The following is a 19,713-nucleotide window of genomic DNA, read 5'->3' on the forward strand; positions in this document are numbered from 1 at the left end:
TGCAAATAACACATGATGTCAGGGATTTCTAATTAAAAGTCTACTTGTTACAAACAAACTGCTGAAGCCACAGGTAGCAAAATATGCTGTGTGCCTGAATTATCTTCCTGAAAATACTTACTGTAAGAAGATTAGTTTGTCTTAGAATTTTAATTTGCTTATTTTAGCAGTATGTTATATTCCTGACACTTGTGACTGTGATGGATTAATTGGAAATTGCAGGACGTGTCAGCCAATCAGTAGAATTAGGGCTGAATCGTAGGCCAGCAAGAGTATTCTTCCAGCCCTATTACAGATTATCACAGTTTTATCTCTTCCTGCAACATTTTTATTGACAGAGCTTAAGCTACCAAAGCAGTCAGCTATACTTTCTCACTCATCTCATCAGGAAGTTTCCTCTCACAGAAAATCCATTTTTGCTCTTCTCAAACCTGGTGGTTCTTCTTATGCACCCTCAGCTGACTTTGAATAACACATTTCCTTTCAGCTTTACACAGCATTTGCTAATCATTTTATTAGCTTTTCTTAAGCTTTCCTGAGGTTTATTTGATTTTATTTCTGTCATTTTAAATAAGAAAGCAGATGCTGATCAAAAGCACAGAGACCCTAATGCAAAGCCAGGAGTGCAGCTGACATCTGAGCAGCACCAGGAAAACCCTTCAGCCGTAACCCAGCCAGGCAGCGACCAGACCAGCACCTCTTGCTCTCCCGCACTGCCTGGCCCGCGCTCAGTAATTTCCAGCACTCTTCCCAAGCGTATATTTTTGTAGCATGTCTGAAAGGCTACCACATTTAGGGCATTTTGGACACAGGTGGTACGAGTTCCCCTAAAGGCAATGCTAAATAAGATCAAAGCACAGTTGCTCTCCATGGTAATATTTGCACACGAGTGCACAAAACAAGCAGCAGGACGGAATTTGGGGCGATGCGCAAGTTACTGATCCTCCGTGGCTACTTCAGAAAAGGACAAATTACTTCGGGTAATTTTGGTGAAAGCTGAAATGCACCCAAAATCAGCAGGCAGCGTTTTAAATGTCAATCGAGCGTAAATACAATGCACAGGAAAGTGACTTTTCAAAGATAAAACCAAACCAGACCGAATCCCGCTGTTACGGAGGGAAAACTTTGGAGGGATGAGACACAGATGCCCCGGGTTTCTGCGAGATGACTAGCAGTGCAGGTCAGGCACGCACAGCTCGGACTCCTGAGAGCAGCCCCAGCAATTATTCCCTCCAAGGGAAATGGAGAGCAGGGAAAAGGGATAATAACACCCGCATATTTGGCCTCAAAATGCAGCTATCTTCCTTTGTAACTGCACAAAGAGCTGGAACGAGTAATAATGACACAGCCACTTCTGACATATTACAGCTTAGCTCTTCTCTTTTGTAAAAAAATTATTCTGTTGGCTTCATTTCAGTCATGTTGTGATTTGAAGAACATGTATCAGTCCTGGACTGTTGCCAAATAAATAGAAGATTATGCCAGGTTTTTTTCTAGCTTGTCTAAATGGTGCAACTCGCAAGGTAGCATTTAACAGCTACAGTATAAATGTGGTTATAAAGCAAGCTATAGAGCTTGTCAAAACCCTTTGTTAGCTAACAAAGAAAATGTACTAGTTTGTGTAATGTCTCCAAACTCTATGATTAAATAAATGCCAGATATGTTACTGCAGCTCACAAGCTAAGTTACTGCATCAGATACAGGAATTGGTATTTTTATTTATGTACGTGTGCAAAACTGCTGGGAAATACATGTATGCAGAAGGCTGGACAACGTTACTGCAGCATTCCAGTTTGTCTGGATTTGGCTGAAGTTGATTAGGAACAGATGATTTAAACAAAACCAACACAGAGGAGCACCCACACATCTTTGTACCCATCTTTTGGGGACTACTTAAACATTCATCTGAGCTCTGTTGGCACAACCTCCTCGTTCAGACAGGCCCTTGTTGCACAAATAGGCTAACAGTGTTTCAGAATTGTCTAACAATTGCACAAATAGCTAAATCTATCCCACTTTTTTAACCGAAGGGAGTGAAATCTAACTAGCCAGACTTTGGAAGAGCAACACTGAAGCCGGCACAGAAGTAATTGGGTTTGGTAATTGCTGCATTAGCTGCAAGTTTATTAAGGGCCGCAAAAGGAAATGCCATCCCAGTGACCTTTGAGGTTGCATTTCCCGGCGTGTTTTCTACATGAGGACAAATGATGAAACTTCACTACTTCTGCCAAGTGAGTGGTAGCTATGGTGGAGATTTATAGGTGTAATCTGGTAATCTATGGGCCTAATCATGCAGTTATAGAGTTGCATGCCACATACTCCAAAAGGCTGAAATGATCTAGCACCGTGTGGTCTGAGGTGAAGGAGTGCATTTTGTCATCTGCAAGGTTAGAAGACATACGGCCTATTTAGCCGACTGTAAAGGGGAGAGACAAGTGCTAATGTGTCTCAAAACGGGAAACTGTGTTACACAAAATCTTACAAGACTCAGGGAGTTAAGAAATGGGGACTGTCAGATACACTCTAATCTGGAAGCCTTTACAATTTTCTTTTTGTGTTGCTTCAATAATTATATATATTTTCTATTTAGCTTTTTGGAAATTAGATAAGTCATGCTCACTTTAGCTTTTTCAGAACAGCAAGCACAGAAGCAGACTAATACTATAATATTGACTTGTTTAAGTGTTGCATCCTTTAGGTGAGAGCAGCAGGTTCAGACTGTATTGTGCCTGCAAGGTGCCTGTATTCCCTTATCTCTGTGCTACATTTTAGTCAACAGTTAAGAAGTGCTAATAAAATGTGTATCTTTTACTTTCTCTGTTTTAGATAAAAATAATATGGTGCACATTTTCCAAGCAATGCACACTGCTTAACTGCTCAGCTCCACTTCTACTAATAGAAACAAAGGGGGCAAAAGCTTTGCTTCTCTTTGGGTTTTACCCACCCGTGCCAGCTTCTACCGCGTTCTCCCAGCGCAGGCAGGGAACGAAAGCGATGACTGAAAAATTAATTAATATTTCTTCTTGTGAGCTTTTGGCTAAGCACAAGCGCAGCTTCAACTCGCTGTTGGACGCGCTGGCTGGCAAGGAGGGGCACCAGCGTGGGCCCGCGTGCCGCCGGAGGCAGCGAGGCAGCAGACGCTTTCCTGGCAGCGCATCGGCTCTCCCGAGGAGCCGGCTCGGCTGGGAAGCGACGCTCTGCCCGGCCTACGGCACGGCTTGGCTCTTGCCAGCTCCAAGCTCCTAAAGAACCCCTATTTAGGGCAGGGGGTGAGGGCCGGAAGAGGGGCAGCGATGCGCAGCTCACCCGCAATGGCATCGTTTGGCAGGACCCGTTTGCCCCCTTCTCTTCCCCACCTGCTCGCCTCGCAGGGCTGCTTTAAACCAAATTTTCCCCACCTCTCCCAAGACTCACAATTTAAGCGGCGCAGACGTTCAGGAAGACGGGATTTATAATGAAACAGGGAGCCATTAAATACCGGTCTTACATCAGAGGTGGCCTTCCCGCACGGGCACTGTGCAGCGCATGCATTTTGGCTCTGCACCTCGTCCCCCTCGGGGCTGAGCCGAGCCGGCCGGCAGCCGAGCCGGCGGCGGCGGCAGCAGGCGCGGAGCCTCGGGAAGGTGCCGCGGCTCCCGGCGCTGCCGCCCGAGCCTCCGGGCTGTCGCAGTCGTTGCTTCTCGCAGAGGCGGGTAGTTTACACAGACGCCTGAGAGGCGATTAGAAACCCTGACGGCAGAGCGTTTTACAGGGAACGCTGCCATGAAAAATGCACGCCGGCACCAAAAAAGGCATCCGCAGCCTCCTCCTCGTTGATCCAAGCTACAAAGACGAGCTTCGGCTTTCCCAGGGCGCGGGAAGTACCAGGAAGACGCAAATTGCTCGTTTTCATACTTCCTGATGAAAACTCTTCGACAGAGGGGTCAAAGCCAGAGAGTCCTACTCCTCGGACGTCCTCGCCCTGTGAAAGTCATCCCTCCGGAGAAGCGAGCACGCTGCCACCGGCTCATAAAACCCCTTCAGTAACAGCCCTCATTTCACGCTCCCGATTCCAGCGCGCCGTAAATCAGCAGCGCCACAAGCAATGTGGGAAATCACGGTCCGCTCCGGGGCTCCCCTCCTTCTCCGGCCCGGGTGCCGCGCGGCCCTCACTGTGCCGGGCACCGCGTCCCACCGGAGCCCGCTGCAGCCGCACCTCCGGCACCAGGCTCCCTGGGTGCTGCTGGGCTTCCGGATGCTGCGGACTGCAAACGGGCGGCTTGGATCGTGCAGCGATTTTTCCCGGCCTGCAGCAACGCTGCGGGAGGAATCCGCTCCGCCTTGACCCGGACGCGCTGCGAGCAGGGACAGGGATCGTCGCCGCGGGTCCGCTGAGACCTGCCTGCCGACGCGGCGGGTCGGTGCAGGCGCGAATCCTCGCACGGGGCCGCCAGCGCGCGAACGGCGCCCAATGCAGCCGTCCACAGCGCCGGCAGAAACGTCCCCCGGGACCGGCTGGATACAAGGGGATTTGGGATAGCTGGCGTCGGGCTGGCCCCGCCGCACGCGTTCCCGTCTTCAGTCGCGCCGAAAGGGCCCACACGTCCCCCTTCGTTAATGCACTTCAAGGGTTTAACGGATTACTTTGCGAGGTTAATACAGCCCTCCGATAATTTTATTACGCTTCAATGCAATTATTCAAGCGGCGCAGCTAACAAATGATCATCATTTATATTTCTTGACAGCATAACTTAGTTAACGCATTTGGAGCATGAAATGCAAAGGCCATAAATAAACTGCGGGGGCAGCTGAACGTCCTTCTGGGGAAGGGAATTCTTGCACCTCCGCTCAAGGCAGCGTGCGAATCCTCTCTGCCTCGGGCAGCGGCCCGGCACGCGGCCGGCGGGGACGAAGCCGGGCTGGTTCGTTCCGCCGCGTGGCCGGTGCAAAGCCCCGCTTCGCCGAGGCGAGGCCGCTCCTCGAGGCTGAGCGCCGCGGCTAACGGGGGCAAGGTGCAGCGACGCCGCCGCCGAATAATACCCCGTTCCGGGAATTGTTTTAGAGCGAAATTGAATTGGCTGCCGTGCCGTCTGGCTGTCCTGTGGCGTGATAGTAAATGACACCATCAGCGGAATAACCTTAGGGGCAAGGATGTTTGCGGGGCCTGAACCGCCGAATGGGCAGCTACCGCTTCCTATTACCAGAAACAGTATTTATGGGCGGTAGACTGCGGGAACAGGCCCGTACCATTTATTTACTTACGCTTGATAGCCACCTCTGGCAAGAACAAATTTTCCATTAATCACCCTCTTATCTCTGTAAGAAACAGTTACTCTCAAGGACATCTGTATTGTTCCCTTTGTTTTATTAATATCGGGAATAGTGCTGCTATGGATCATCTGCCACTGACATTTATTTGCTTTGGAGGCTTCCTCCTCAACGGAGAGCTGAGACGCTTGTGTAAAATACGCGTTGATCTGTCTTGAAAAACAAACTGCGTAAGGCCCCAAGCCACAGAGAGGGGCATCGGCACTGGAAATTTGTCTAAATACATAAAGAAACTGAAAATCGGTCTCTACCTCTTTGTTTCTATCTGCCGGCCCCCGTCAGGCACCGGGAGTCTCGGCCGGGCGTGCGGCTGCGCTCGTCCGCGCGCGGCGGTGCCGGAAGCGCGGTGCCCTCCCGGCCGGCGGCGCGGCGCTGGGACAGGCTCGAAGCTCACGTCTTGGCTTGTACTAAAAAAAAAAAATGCAAATTCCGCTTCCTTGGCAAACAGTCTTCAGCTGCGTTTTTGCACTGACACGCTACGCTGAGCTGCAGAGCGATTTGCTTTCCCGGTTTTCCCGGAGCACCGCGTCACGTGTTTTCATCTTTAAGAAAGAAATCAATACGAGCCCGGCACGAGACGATATTGGGCAGCCAAATTCGCTCATGTGCGAAAAGCGTTAGCGGGAAGACTTGCACGAGCTGAAATCTGCGGCGCTTTCTCCCAGCCCGGGTGTTTGCTCCGTAACCAAATATAAAGCGATGGAGAGAGGCGTCGCTGCAGGGCTCGCTTAAAAATGTTCCGCATCTCTAGCAGGGATTATTTATGGGAAATAAAAGCAGTTAAAGAGTGGGAATGAAATCCTGCCCGGATGGAAATGCGGCCGCTGGTGTCGCTTGGCCAGGTTTTGCTCCCACGTATCTACAAAGAACCACAATTCTTCTGCAATGGGACAAGCAGATAAATATGCAACACCACCAGGCGTTTCTGAAGCTACAGTAACAAAGTGCTTACAGTTTATCCTTCCCTACACAATCCTTTATTTTTATTCCTCTGGCCTGAAAATTTTGCTCTACAAGTTTGTTTTCCAGTGCAAGACAGACGCTGATCCGTGCCCCTTTTTTAGCCCGTTTGCCTAACGTGGCCATTTCCGCTTTGCTTAAGCACCTTTTGAAATTATTATTTTGTCTCCATCATCCTTATAACATTCTTTTTTTTTCTTCTGAGGTATCTACTTTCTCGTCAGCAATTCTGAGGCATTTCAGGCTACCGAAAGACTATAAAATTAACACTGTGCTCGTATATAATGCCATAAAGAACATGCTCCTTTAACCCCGTCCTTCAAAAGCCCGTCAGCACTTGCCGTGCTCCAGCGATCTGCCATATGCTTTCGCAAGGAACATTTTGCACCTGCCACCGCAGCGCAGGGAAAACGCCAGTCCCGCAGAAGAAAACATTAACTAATTTACGCAAAGCCGGAGCTGGTCTATTAGCCCGGCACGAAAACAAGAACGTGTCGTTAGCAGAGCCACGGACGCCTTGAAATTTGATGGACTACGACGAAGGAACGAGGGGAGCAATTAATGCAGAGCCCAGGCTGCACCTCCGGGCTGGGGACCCACGGCCTCGCCGAAGGGCGCATGGGACGCGTCCGCCCAAAAACCCGAACGAAGCGACGGGCTGAACGTCAGTCAGGGCCAGCTGTGGGCAGATTAACTTCGTTAGGGTAATTGTCACTGGGCAGAAACACTTAAATTTGGGAGGGCAAAGCCTGGCTGTTCCCACCTTGGCTGCCCTCTGGGCTTTGATTTAACGCCTCCCGCCAGCAGCGGCACCTCGGGGCTTGTAATAAGCAAATGTCGCAGAGGCGCCTGCCTGGTGCGACCGCTCCCGGCTTTGACAGCTCAAATTTACAGCTTTAATTCAGGAGCCGGGAAGCCGGGTGCTCTGTACGCACGTAGCCGAAGGAGCAATATTTCACGGAACGACCCGCCTGTGGCCGGGGACCCGTCGCAGGTTGCCCCCTCGGCCGCGCTGGGGTGATGTGCTGAGAAATTTGGAGCCGGGATTTTCCAATGGCGAATTGCAAAGTCCTAGGTCATCCCCCGCGTGCCGGGGCGCCGCGGCTGGACCGCTTCGCCTCCGTACTCCGCACTCAGGTAGGCGTGAGCACGCTGCGCTTGGGAGCTGCTCCGTCCTTACTGTGTCCTCTTTTGGTCTGCATTTTGTCGTGTGTTCTCCATGCATGTGCACGTCCTCAAAACCCCTTCTGGAACGGCTTTGCTCCTTGCTTGCATCAGAACAGTTTAACCCTCTGCTCCCAAAGTGCCTGTATGTCCCCCGTTAAAAACAACGCAGGGAGTATTTGCAAGCTCGGATCGGCCGAAGCCGCACAGAGATGCATGCGGCGGCGAAGGGAGATGGCACCAACCCGTGCCGTACGTGCGGCTGTTTAATGAGGCCTGCTGCCCTTAGAGCAAAGGGACTCGGGACTTTCTTAAAAAAGCCTCTTCTTTATAGTATCACAGATTACCTTTTCACTTGCCTTTTCACTGGGAGGTGCAAACATCACAAAATGGTCCCCAAATAATGTGAATTTTAACAGAAGCTAACAAGGAAAGCAAAAACACTAGGTGGAGGAGAAAGCATTTGCTGAAATATATTTTTGGCAAGGGAATATATATATTTTTCTTTTAAATATGCACTTTTGAGCTAGAGTTTTACAGTGCATCTTCCACATGGGCATCAGCACAAGCAAGTGCTCAGGCACCAGCTCCTGATGGGCAGCTCCATGTGCGAAGGGTAAAGATCAGCAAGAATTTTCCCCTACCAGCAAAACAACCTAAAAAAAACAACATTACAGGGCAATGTCATTATTCATCCATAATCTTCAGAAGGAGAGAAATAATTTTTCCAGGCAGCATCTGTGCTGGAAATGTGCAGAACAGTTTTCGAAGCGAACATCAAAAACCTTTATTAATAGCCACATCCCTCCAGAGCTCTACATAACTCTATCTATAATCTAATTTTTCATCTATACCATCTCACCCCAAAGTTTTCCTTCTTACTGACTTTCATAAGTTTCCTGTCCGCTCTCATTTTTATGCCAGCCGCTATCCTGTGGTTTACCAGGAATTATCTGACTTTTGTTGGCACTTCGGCCTCCTTCCATCCTTCCCATCACACTTCTACCACATCCTCGCTTCTTCACAAAGTACGGACTGAGCATTTTTGTATTGCGTCCTCTTCTTATTTTATGGCATTTGTTCTAGTTTATGCCTTAATCTGTAACGGGGAGATGGATAATTTAATTGGTACCGCTGCGCGTGTGCGTGTTAGAGGAGACTTTCTCACTCCAGCTCAACCACTAATAGCCCAGATCAACCCTCCACGTAGCTACAGCTCTGCAGCCTGGTTTGAACGGGAAGAATATCTGAAGTATGCGGCTGGTGGAAAGATGCCCTAGCCAGGGCGTGCTGGTTATAACCCGGCCAGGTCCTCGTGTTCACACCGCGGGTAATTCCAGGTGGAAGCTTAAATGGAAACGTGTTTATCAGACCAGGATCTGCTGCCAGTGCCCTTCCCGGCAAAACTCACCAGCAGCAAGGAAAATGAAGTGCTCACGAGAGAGGCTCCACTTGGTCTCCGAATCTTTTTGCTTTGGCTATCCATATTTTAATGAGATCGATACGCTTTTTAATGTAGGAGAGGTTAAGATGATCTTAAATCCAGTCTCTAATTAAACAGTCTCTAATTAAACTTCTTGCTTTATCTATGTAAAATGCCAAGAAACTGGAGCAAGCCTTATTCCGGCAGGTGAAGCCCTGCTTCAGCTCCAGGCCGTGCCGGGCAGCGGGTCTCCAGCCTCGGGAGTCACCACCAGCCGCGGGCCGGCGCCGGAGCAGAGCCGCAGGCACGCCAAGGCACGAGACACGAGACTTTTTCCCCAACCTTTGATGAGATTCCCCTGTGGGATGTGGCATTTGTGAGCCATAGGCTATTTTATTCAGAAAAGAACATTTTGGACAACATGCAGAAGACGCAGGGATACTGGGTTCTGGCTGTCTTCGCTCTTACATGCCGATGTATAACCTTGCATCTGTTCAAAATACATTTTAAATAACCACTCTAATTAATTTGTGGCGGGCCTGGCTCCCGTCTCGCAGGCAGATCCGTGCCGTATCCGCCTTTGTTTGTGGCATCTGTGAAACACCCATTACTCTTCCCTGCGCATAAGCCATCTCGGGGCTGCTGTTTTCCCTGCAGCATGGTGCCACGTGCGTTCCTCCTCCGAAAATTTCAGAAAGCGAAGCAATTCGTGAGAATGACAGAAAAACGGCTTCTTACTTGTGTACAGCCCAGGGATCTGCCGCACGGAGGGAGGCTCAGCTAAGGCGCCTTGCGCAAGCCCCAGCTCTCGCCGAGCTTCAGGCAGCCCAGATTTAAAAAAAAAAATAAAAAAATCACGGCAGCCAATTTGATCATAACGATCCTAATTCGGCGCAGGTTAATTGAGAAGTCAGATTTCACGCCCTGGCTCCTGGGAGGCGGGAGATAAGGCTGCACAAGGACGCTTTATCAACAGCACCGCGGCTTCATTTAAAGAGCGCGTTAGGTTACGGGCTGGAAGATGAGGAGCAATCGGGCCGCTCTCCGCAAAGAAAATGCGCTGGGTAATAAAGATAGAAGGCGCGAAGCAGGATGCGCAGAAATGAGGTTTGATGCCGAATATTACAGGTCAGAGCTAAGCTATCTGTCAAGTTGGCACTGATCATCTCCGTGCACGCTTATTATTGCTCACCTGTGATCAGGTCATTTACCACTATCAAGCCAACGGCTCCTCCCACCCATTCCATTAGAAAATGGCATTTTAATGGAGAGAAAGGGAAAAAAAAAGTCCATTTATTATCTCTTTAAGATCACTAATCATTGCATTATAGCACGGAATACATTTACTTTTTCCCAGTCTCCCATAAGAAGATATCAGCTGTTACTGTTTCTCAGCCCCAACCCCATAAATCTGAGCCCCGTCCGGTGTTTAAAGGCGGCAGGCTGGTTTTCCCTTTTGCTTTGTGCGCCATGTGTTTCCCATACCAAAAAGTGCCTGTTTTGTTGCAAGTGACAGAAGGAGAATTTAACGGGATGCTGGAGGATCGTAAAGGCCTCCCCCTGCCCGGTCCCCAGCACGCATCTGCCTTAGTGTTCTGCTGACTAAAGAATTAGAAACTATTAATATTGTCTCTGCTGGCAGGTCGGAAAAATACTTATCCTGTAGGCGAGGAGATTAATCCGAAGGGGGAAATAACCCCGCGAAGCCCTGCAGAAGCTCGCTGTCTAACCAACCCATTTGCTAAACCCAGCTGCTCTCAGTCTGGAAGCGTTAATCTCGCGCTATTTCTTTTTACGCCTAGCGAAACGATTTCCCCGTGCGCGGGACTCGCAGAGGACGCGCGGCTTTAGCGCGGCCGTTTCGCCTCCCGCAGGAGCCCTTCGCGGAGCCCGGCGCCCGGGAGCGGGCCGGAGGAGCTCTGCCCCGTGGCGCGGGCAGCCGCATCCCTGGCACCGGTGTAGCCCGGTTTTGACGAAATCGTGTCGGTTTAACCTTTGCAAAAGGCCCCCGGCGGCGGGGCGGCCGCTTCGCCACCGCTCCTTGTGCCTTTAGCTCCCCTTTGCATTGCTTGCGCTACGCTAAGCAGAATCGCCCTGGAAATGCAATCTTTTTCACAAAATCCAGCCCGCCGGGCCCTCGCGGGCAGGGAGAGGTCCGGCTCTGCGCGGCGCCCCGCATTTTTTTCCCCGTAGGAAAGGAAATCCCCCGGCGACCGAAAACGGACGTTTGCATTTCCAGGGCGCCGCGTCCCTCTCGCCCCTTGGCGTGCCCGGCGCCTCCTTCGCCAGCCGGCTGCGTTTAAAAGCCGAGTTAACCAACCCCAGCAGATTTCCCAGGAGGCGGCAGCAAGGCGGGCGGGCGGCTCGCGCGCTCGGCGGCTGGCCTCTGCGGCGTGACGGCTGCATGCACCAGTTCAGCGCGATTTTTTTCCCCGGACGCCGCGTGCTGATAGAGCAGCGCCGGTTCACGGCAACGCGTCGCGGCGTTTCGGCAAAATAGCATCACCGCGTGTTGCTTGCCGGGACGAGCCCTCGGCGGAGGCTTGCGCACGAGGACAACCCCCGCCACGAAGGTGCATCACGCCAGGTTCCTGCGACTTTGCAACGAAATCAAAACCTCGGTGGAAAATAAGTACAGTTTTTCTTTAAACCTTATTTTCGGAGTCAGGTAGGATGGCGTGCGTTTAGCGCTTTGATAAATCTAACCGTCAGGTCGGCCCTGCTGTATACCATATCTAATACTTGAATTAATAAGCAAAAATGCATGAACAGTGCTTTCCTCTTAATACGGCACGGGGAACTGAAATTAGAGCCGTGCCAATGACAGATCACTTGACATTATAATTGAGGAAAGTACGCAACGGCAGATTACAGAGGAGAATGATCGGTCTTGGTGACACAGAAGAACTGGAAAGTGCCAATATTACAGGAGAAAGAAAGGCAGATGACAAGGCAAGGATTCAAGGATAACCGCTCATAAAGGATGACATGTCACAGCAGTTGGCTGGGTCACAAGACATTCATAAAATACTTGGTTTCTATTAAGTCGCTGGTGTCCCATTGACTCAATACTGATAAATGGCCCAAGGTAGGTTGGTGGTGGGTTTTGCTTTTGTTTTTAATTGCTTGGTATTCAGATATGAAACCAGCATTCAGCTCTTAAAACTTAAAGTTTCCAAAGGATTTGTCCCTAAACTATACATAAATTGTGAGGCCAGGCACCGGCTTCGCAGCCTGGTGGGAGACGCCTTCCCTCGGGAAGTGCTCCGGCAGCTATCCAGGACGAGCCAAAGCCTCCGCCGGACGCGGACAGGACGTAGTGATAACATACTCTTTCTAGCCATGTAGCCTCGGCTCTGTTATTTTTTGCATTTTGCAGAATCTTTTGACTTCGGCTATTGATAAATAAATTGCTTTACGCACCAGCGAGTAAATCGCCATTCACTGCTGCGCCGCGATTGCGCCCCTCACCTGTAAGGCAGCTCTCAGGCTTGGTTTTTAATCAGTTTGGCTTGACGTTTTGTTTTCCCACTATTACTTATGAGCTGTATCTTATGAATGGATTAGGTAAAACAGTTTGATGCCAGTTGCGGCGGACAATTTCTCACACAAGCTTTCTGGGAGCAGCACACTCAGGTCCGGATTTTGTTCTCAGTTGGGCCGATGCGAATTAGACCGTCAACCACTGAGATCAAGAGGACTTTCCTCAGATTTCCAACCATATGATTGCTTTTAAAAATATATATATATATATATATATATATATATATATATATATATATATGAGCAATGCTCTTCGGGGAGCGTGCGAAGGCCCGTCACGGCTCCCGGCAGGGCACGCTGCAGGTGGGTTAACCCGCAGGGTCCGCAGCTCCGCGACCCAACGGCTGCGTCTTCTGCAAGGGATTATCAGCTCGTGCGGCTTTCAGCTGCGACTCGCTTTGGTTCGAGCACGTCAGAACCACGGCACCACTCGTGCTGGGCGGGTTTTATAACCCTTGCTTTCCAAAAGCCGGGATGCAGCCCCTTCCGAGCAACCTCGTTGGATATACCAGCTCCTCTGCAGCTAATTAAAGCAAGTGCATTAGTGCCTTGCGCTGAGGGTGTTGGCTCTTTTCTTCGAGAGAGGAAGCAGAGCGGCAGCACTTGAGCTTTTGCTTGCAAAAACTGTCTCCAGATGCCAAAAGCTTTGCCAGTTATTACACTTGGATTTCACAGGTTTCTCTGATCTCTCACTGTCTGAGTTCACACCTGAGTGTGGAACAGCAAACGCGTGAAAACGGGATCCGAGGTGCTAAGGAGCAGCTGGCGTTTATTTTTGCTGTTTATTTCCCTGTTCTAAATTCATTTCTCCGGAAGAAACACGTGCCGTGGCCTGAAGTGGCTGCAGATGAGGTGCCGTATTGAGCACATGGAGGTGAGCGGAAAAGCGGCGACTAGAAACCCCAGCTCGGCGCTGGCTCGGTGGGGCCGGCCCAGGGCTGCCCGGAGCCGCGGCCGGAAAGCGGCCGGAGTCGGGGGCCCGCAAGCCCAGCTGGTTGCGTTTTTCATCTCAGCACGCGGAAATAAACGTGGTTAATTCCCATGGCAGCGCTGTGACAGCGCGGTGCCGCAAAGATGACGGATGTCGCCTGAGCTATTAAAGGGCGGTTTTTCAAAGATGCCTGCAAACGTGGTGCCGTGCAAAATGCACAAAACTTTGCGCACGTAACTGAGGCAGGGACCACCGGAGGCGCGCGGACCGAGCGCTTGCTGGAGACGGGCCCCGCGGTTCAGCTACACCCGGCTGTTCCCATGTGTCCTGGCACGATAGAGGGAGCAGCGGCAGGAGCCGGCCGTTCCCGCGTGGCCTGGACACGTCCCGGCGGTCCCACGCACGAGACCATCCCCGCTCCTCGTCCTGCAAGCTGCCGAGCTCCCGGCACCAGCCTTTCCTGGGAGCAGGGAGTCCTCCCGCACGGAGCAGTCGGCAGTAACCCACCCCTGTTTGTAAGCGCGTGTTATTCCGATGGCACGCGTGCCAGGCGCGACCCGGCTCCAGTGCTCCCACCGGCTGCAAGCGCGACCTTCGTTAACTTGCCGTTGCGCGCCTGGTCCTACGGGAACAGCTCATTGCACTTCCAGTCTAATTTAATTTGGGTGATAATTTAAAAGTTGTTGGATGCAAACGCGGCCATCTGCAGCCTCGCAGCTGACGGGGTCTTAAAAGCGAGCTCGGCGGCGGGGGCGAGCTGGAAGCGCTCGGCCGACTTTGCGAGCATCGTCCTGCCGCAAGCCCGGATGAGGGAAGGAGGAAAATGCATCTTCCCGGTAAGGAGGAGCCGCGTCCTCGCGTGCTGCCTTCTCGGAGGGAAAGTCTGCGCTGCTTCCGCACCGTGCAGAGGAAATGCGACTCGTGCCGAAGCAAGGAGGACGCGAGTCCCAAACCACGAGCTCGCCGTCGCGGACCTCGGCGGTGAACGGGGCATCACTGGAAAAACGCTGCAGCAGCTTTCGGTTGCAGAGACTCAACTACCGGTGCATTTCCTTGCCCGTCATTAAAAATATGTTTTCTGTCACTTCTCTTCTCCTCCCTAAACTGGGGCATGAAAAATCACAGCACCCGCGACAGCAAGAGCAATTGCCTGCAGCTCCCCGTGAGGCTCGGCCGGCGGCGGCGTTTCGGGCAGTGCCGGGAGCAGCGTTCGCCGTCGGCCGAGCGCAGAGACGCTCGCGTGGCCGCGCTTTGGGGAGCGAGGGGCACAAGCGACCGGGCTGAGCTCGGTCCCGCTTGGAGCCGCCCTCACAAGGAGCCTGTCGGCATCCCGGGCTTCCTGTTGGGCAGGAGCGACTGGGTTTCTGCACTTCTAATGGATGGTTCTTATGCTGCAAACTGCGTTTTTATTGTGTTTATGGGCATATTGAAAAAAATGCGATTTACACCTAATTTTTTTTTCTTTCCCCATGCAAGAGGCCCCTGGTTTTCCGAGGGATCCAGCCGGGCACGCTGGGTGCAGAGGCTTTAATTCGCAACCGCACAGCTGGTTCCCGGCCCTGCATCGGCTCTGCGTCGGCACTGCTGCTCACTGAACCCATTAGAGAAACACTTAACGGGGGAAAAAGCCCCCCCCGGGAGCACCTTCCACCTCCCCGAGAGCCTGGGAAGGAGCCTCGCAGCTACCCATTAGGGGAAAAAGTACTTTTAGCTTTTAAGCTCAAATTAGGGATCCAAACAGCATGTGCTGGAGCTGAACCCAGCCTTGCTGAGAGCGGATTCGCCAAATCAAAGGCTGCTCTAGCGATAAATAATAAACCTAATTAGGCTCCTTCCCTCCGGAGCACCCGATTTTGCGACGGTGATACACCAGGGCATTGGAGCCTCTCCTCCTAATAGGTATTCGGGACAGTGCTGAAGCGCAACAAAAAAAATCCACTTTTCTTGGACAGCCAGTTATAGACAGCTACATTATTTGCGGTTGCATTTTCCTACCATTGTACATCAGCCGCTGCTTTAAAAAAATAAAGAGAAGAAAAATTAAAGAGCAGCTGGTCTGACCACTGTGCAGCTCTATGCAAGATGGGGGAAGCGGCTAGTTTGTACGAATGCTGAGTGAAACGTGAGAAAATTATGCTCACTCCTGCTTTCCCTCGCAGCGCTTTGTTTCCCGGTACCAAACGTCTCTCTGATGGAAACCTCACAGTTCGGCTTTCAAGGGGGGGGGGGAAAAACTGATGAAAATGTAGAACTAGCAGAACGTACCATTTTTGCCTGCTCTTCGGTGCAACCCAAGCCCTCCGTCCCGCTACGAGGCTTTGCGGCACGCCACGGCAGGTACGCCCGCCCTCGCTCTGACTTGCCCCAAAAGGGTTCAGCGCTCCAAAATAACACGGGATTATTCGGAAAATGTAAGCCAAGAGCTTACATCTGCTCCTCGCCAGCAAAGAGCTCAGACTGGCCCAGAAATGACTTTCCAGGGGGATCTGTGGAGAGCACGAGCTTCGTCTAATCTCCGGGAAGCAGCTTTGGGGCATCACAGATGCTCCGAGGCTTTGTGGCATCGGGTTTTCTTGCCCCGCGGCCGTGCGACCCATGAGCTGAACTTGCCACGGAGGACGGAGCCGCTCGTGCAGCGCTTCGCTCCCGGCACGGCCGACAGCGCAGTTCAGCCCCGGGCAAAGGGAAGCCGATTGCCTCTGAAACCGGAGCATCGGTTTCCCCACGGCCCGAAGAGCGAGCGGGAAGCTGCGCGGAGGCAGAGACCCGTCAGGCTCGTTGCAGGGGCGGCTGAGGGCAGGAACGGGGCACCCGGAGCCCAGCCTGCTCCCAGCAGCATCCACGGAGCCGGCTGGAGCACCCGGAGCCAGCAGGGGCCGCGGTGCCGGGGAAAAAATGGCAAAAAACGCAGCAGCTCGGAGCGCTCATGGCGGTGCGAGAGGGGGAAGAGCGAGGCCGGGCGCGGGGGGGGGACAGGAAAAGAAAGCAAAGAAACTAAAAAAACCGGGACGGGACGCTCATGGCCACGCTCGGCACCCACAGGAAGAGGAGCCGCCTGCGCTCTGGGATCAAGGACTGGATGCTATTTTTAAACCAGGAATTGGAGGGGAGGGGGGAGCTTTGGGTTGCTTTAAATAAAAATCAATGCCCGGACGACAGGGCGCTGCTTTTCCCCTCTCTCCCAGCTGCCAAATTTCCTCTTCCAAATCCCAGGGTCGTTTTTTTCGGACAAACAATCCTTCGGCATCAACAGGACGGGGCGGCCACGGCGGCGAGGGAAAAGGCCCGTCGGGAGCCGGCTGCCGTGCGCCACCTCTGCCCGCTCGGCCCCAAAACCCGCCCCGGTTTTGCAGGAAGATGCACTTGCACTTCCAAACCGGGGGTTAAGACGAGGTGAAATAAGGGAATTGCATAACTTTTTTTTTTTTTTTTTTTTTTGGTTTTTGCCCATTTTCCTTAGGGCTGTTCTCATTCTGTCACGACGATGCCAGGAAATCGCTTTCTGAGACGAGTGGAGCCGTCGCACAGCGCGGGCAGGTGGAGGCAGCTGCCGGCGAGCGCGGGGCGCCGGCTCCGCTCGCAAAGCAGGGCGAGGACGAGCCGCCAGGGAACCATCCGGGGGCGCCTCCGGTTGTGAAAAGCCAACGGATCGGCCCCGCTTTCCGCCTGGCAAAATGCCTGCAAAAAAGCGGCGTGATCCTGGCTTTTATCAGGGGATTTTGCAGCAGCAAAAGGGCGAGGAGCCGGGGGAGAGGCTGCCCCCGGCCAGCACACCCGGCTTTTCCCAAGCAGCCTCCTGGGGCAGCTGCCGGCAGCCTAATCCAGCCCTTTGGGGCTTCCCAACACGCCGCAGCTGCGGGGCCGGCCCGGGGATAAATGGGGCTGGTGGAAATTCAGCCTTAGCAAGCTGGTGCTGGGCTCTGCGAGGTTTGGGGGATGAGCTGTGCCCCTGGTCTCGGGGCAGCTTTGGCTTTGCTCGTGGGCTGTATCGGTGAGCGAATGCTCCTGCTTTTATCTTTCCTCTCCCTGATGCTCGTCCGCCCTTTCAGAAGGGATCGTGCTCTTGCAATTCGTTTGGATGGGTTTATTTTGAACCACATGCAGCAATTATCCCGGCTCTCTGGACCCTGATGGCGCAGTGGCGGCGGCTGCAATTAGTGCTCTGCTTCATCTGCATGGGGTTTCTGGCTTTATTCCTCCTGCAGCTGGAAAGGGCACAGCTCCGGCCTCTAAAAATAGCAGGAAAGTGCTAAATGCATGGCCTGAGTCTTGCTCTGCGGGGCTGCGCTCGGGATCGGGCCGCTGCGCTGTCGTAGGGCTCAGCCTGGCCTTGCACAGGCATCTCCCGAGCTCTCGCGTGATGGGAAAGCGGGAGCAAAGCGCCGCTCTGGGGAGGAAAGCAGCAGCGGAGGCGGTGCGGGGGGCACGGGCCGGCGGGCACCGACGGGGCGAGCTGCAACGCGGTTCAGAGCAGAATTCACAGCGCTGGCGACTCTTTTTGGGGCCGTGCAGCCCCGCGGGGCGGGAGGCGTTTGCAGCTGCGCTGGGGCCGAGCCTGCTCCCCAGGGAGGCGCTCCAGCGGGAGCGAAGCCGGGGGCTGGTGCTTCCAAGCCGGAATAACCTCAGCCACTCGGTTTTGCCTCGGGACCACCTCGTGCTGAACAGGAATTTATCCGCCAGGAGCCGAAGCAAGACGGGCAGTGCAAAGCGCTCAGCCAGGCGCGGCCGGGAGGGTAAGAGAAAACCATCAGCCTGAGCGAAGGCGCCCAGCGAGTTTTCACTTGCCGCTAACGCCTGGAGCCTGCGGTTTATCCGCAGCCCGTTCAACACCGCCGAAACGCGCGGACGGCCTCGCCTGTTCCCGTCGGCTGCGGCCGGGGGCCGGATCCCAGCCCCACGCGCATCGTCGCTCCGGCATGAGGAAGGTGGGCGCAAACTCACCGCCCCGTGCCGAAAACACCGGTCTGTGAAGCAGATTCCTGGGATCAGCCGGGAGCGAGGGGCCCCCGGCGCGAGGGCCGCAGGAGCGGGACGCGGCTGAGCCCAAGCAGCCGGTGTTAAGCGGCTCCGGCCGCGGGAAACGGCTCCGGCCATCTGTTCCTCAGTCAGCTCCCTTGGGATTGGAGGCGGGAGGCCACGTAACGGGATTTCCCCCGCCGCCCCAGAAAGCCGGGTGGCTTCTGCCAGGCCAATGCTGGCCAGCAGGAGGGTTTCTCCGAAGCAAATTTATTCCCAGGCACGGACAGGACGGGGGCACAATCCCCTGCGGATGCAGCGGGGGCGACTGTCCTCGCTGGCGCGGTGGCAAACGGGGCAGTTCTAGCACGGTGCCGGGTGCTCGGGGCTCCCCAAACCGCCCGCGGCCTCCCCTCCGCACCAGCCCTTCCCCGCGGCATCGCGCGGGACCCGCCGGTCGGGGCAGGTGACACAAGTGCGCCAGGTCTCTTGGGGTCCCGCAAAACCCAGGAGGGACGATGCAGCGCGGCAACGCGGACCGGCCGGCGCCGCGCGGGTCTGCAGCCCGGGCGCCCCGCGGAGCCCCCCGTAGGCATCGGGGTGCGGGGAGGCTTAGTGCGTTTCTCCGGGGCACGTGCAGGATGCGGCCCGACAGCGGGGGCTGCTCCCTCCATCCCTCCCTCCCTCCCACCGTGGGAATGAACTCGGCTCCGCGCGGGAAATGCAAAAACAAAAAATCCCGCGCAGGGGGGGAACCCGTCCCCCACCCTCCCCCCCCGCAAAGGGACCCCGTCACTTGCCTGCGGCGGTCTGCACGTAGCCGGCCAGGGTGCACGCTCGCCTCTCGCAGGCTCCGGCGGGCAGCAGGACGGCGACGAGGGCCAGCAGGGCGCCGAGGGCCAGCAGGGCGCCGCCGCCCGCGCACAGCACCGCGCTCGCCTGCAACGACAGCCGCCGTCAGCGCCTGCTCCCGCCTGCCCTTGCAGGTGGGAATAATACAATTCATCTACATAATTTTTTTATATATATTAAAAAAATAAAAAAGGTGTCTCGACAAGTGTTTCGGGCTCTCCCCGTGCCCGGCGCGGGGGCGTCTGCCCCTTTTCCGGGGTTTCGAAGCCGTTGAGCTCCACCGAAGCAAGTGATGGGGCCCATTAAATATTTAGCGGGATGAATATTTCAGCGGAAAGGGGCCACGGGAAGCCGGCCCGCTCCTCTCCCGCGCGGCACGCGTTATTTTTAATGGCCTAGGCTCGTCTCGGTTCCGTTGGCGCCAATCCCTGAAAACTCGCAGCTCCCGCTGGCAGCGAGCTCTAGCAGCTCGCGCTGCCGATCCCGGCGAAGAGGCTGCGGCGCAGAGGCCCGGGGTGGTTTTCGGGCCACTGTGCCGGGAGAAAAGGCCGGATCCATGCGGATCAGAGTTATATCT

The 19,713-nt window shown here is 54.0% G+C and overlaps 1 protein-coding gene across 1 annotated transcript in view; it reads right to left on the reverse strand.

Annotated features, from left to right (window-relative positions):
* LHFPL7 (LHFPL tetraspan subfamily member 7) overlaps positions 1-19,713 on the reverse strand; it is a 33,669-nt gene that overhangs the window by 7,823 nt on the left and 6,133 nt on the right. Inside the window, exon 2 of the mRNA XM_067309943.1 lies at positions 19,085-19,223. Coding sequence (XP_067166044.1) covers positions 19,085-19,223 — 139 coding nt within the window. The remainder of the gene's footprint in view (positions 1-19,084; positions 19,224-19,713) is intronic.

This window comes from Apteryx mantelli, chromosome 22 (genome assembly GCF_036417845.1).
Source record: "Apteryx mantelli isolate bAptMan1 chromosome 22, bAptMan1.hap1, whole genome shotgun sequence".
Classification (NCBI taxonomy): domain Eukaryota; kingdom Metazoa; phylum Chordata; class Aves; order Apterygiformes; family Apterygidae; genus Apteryx; species Apteryx mantelli.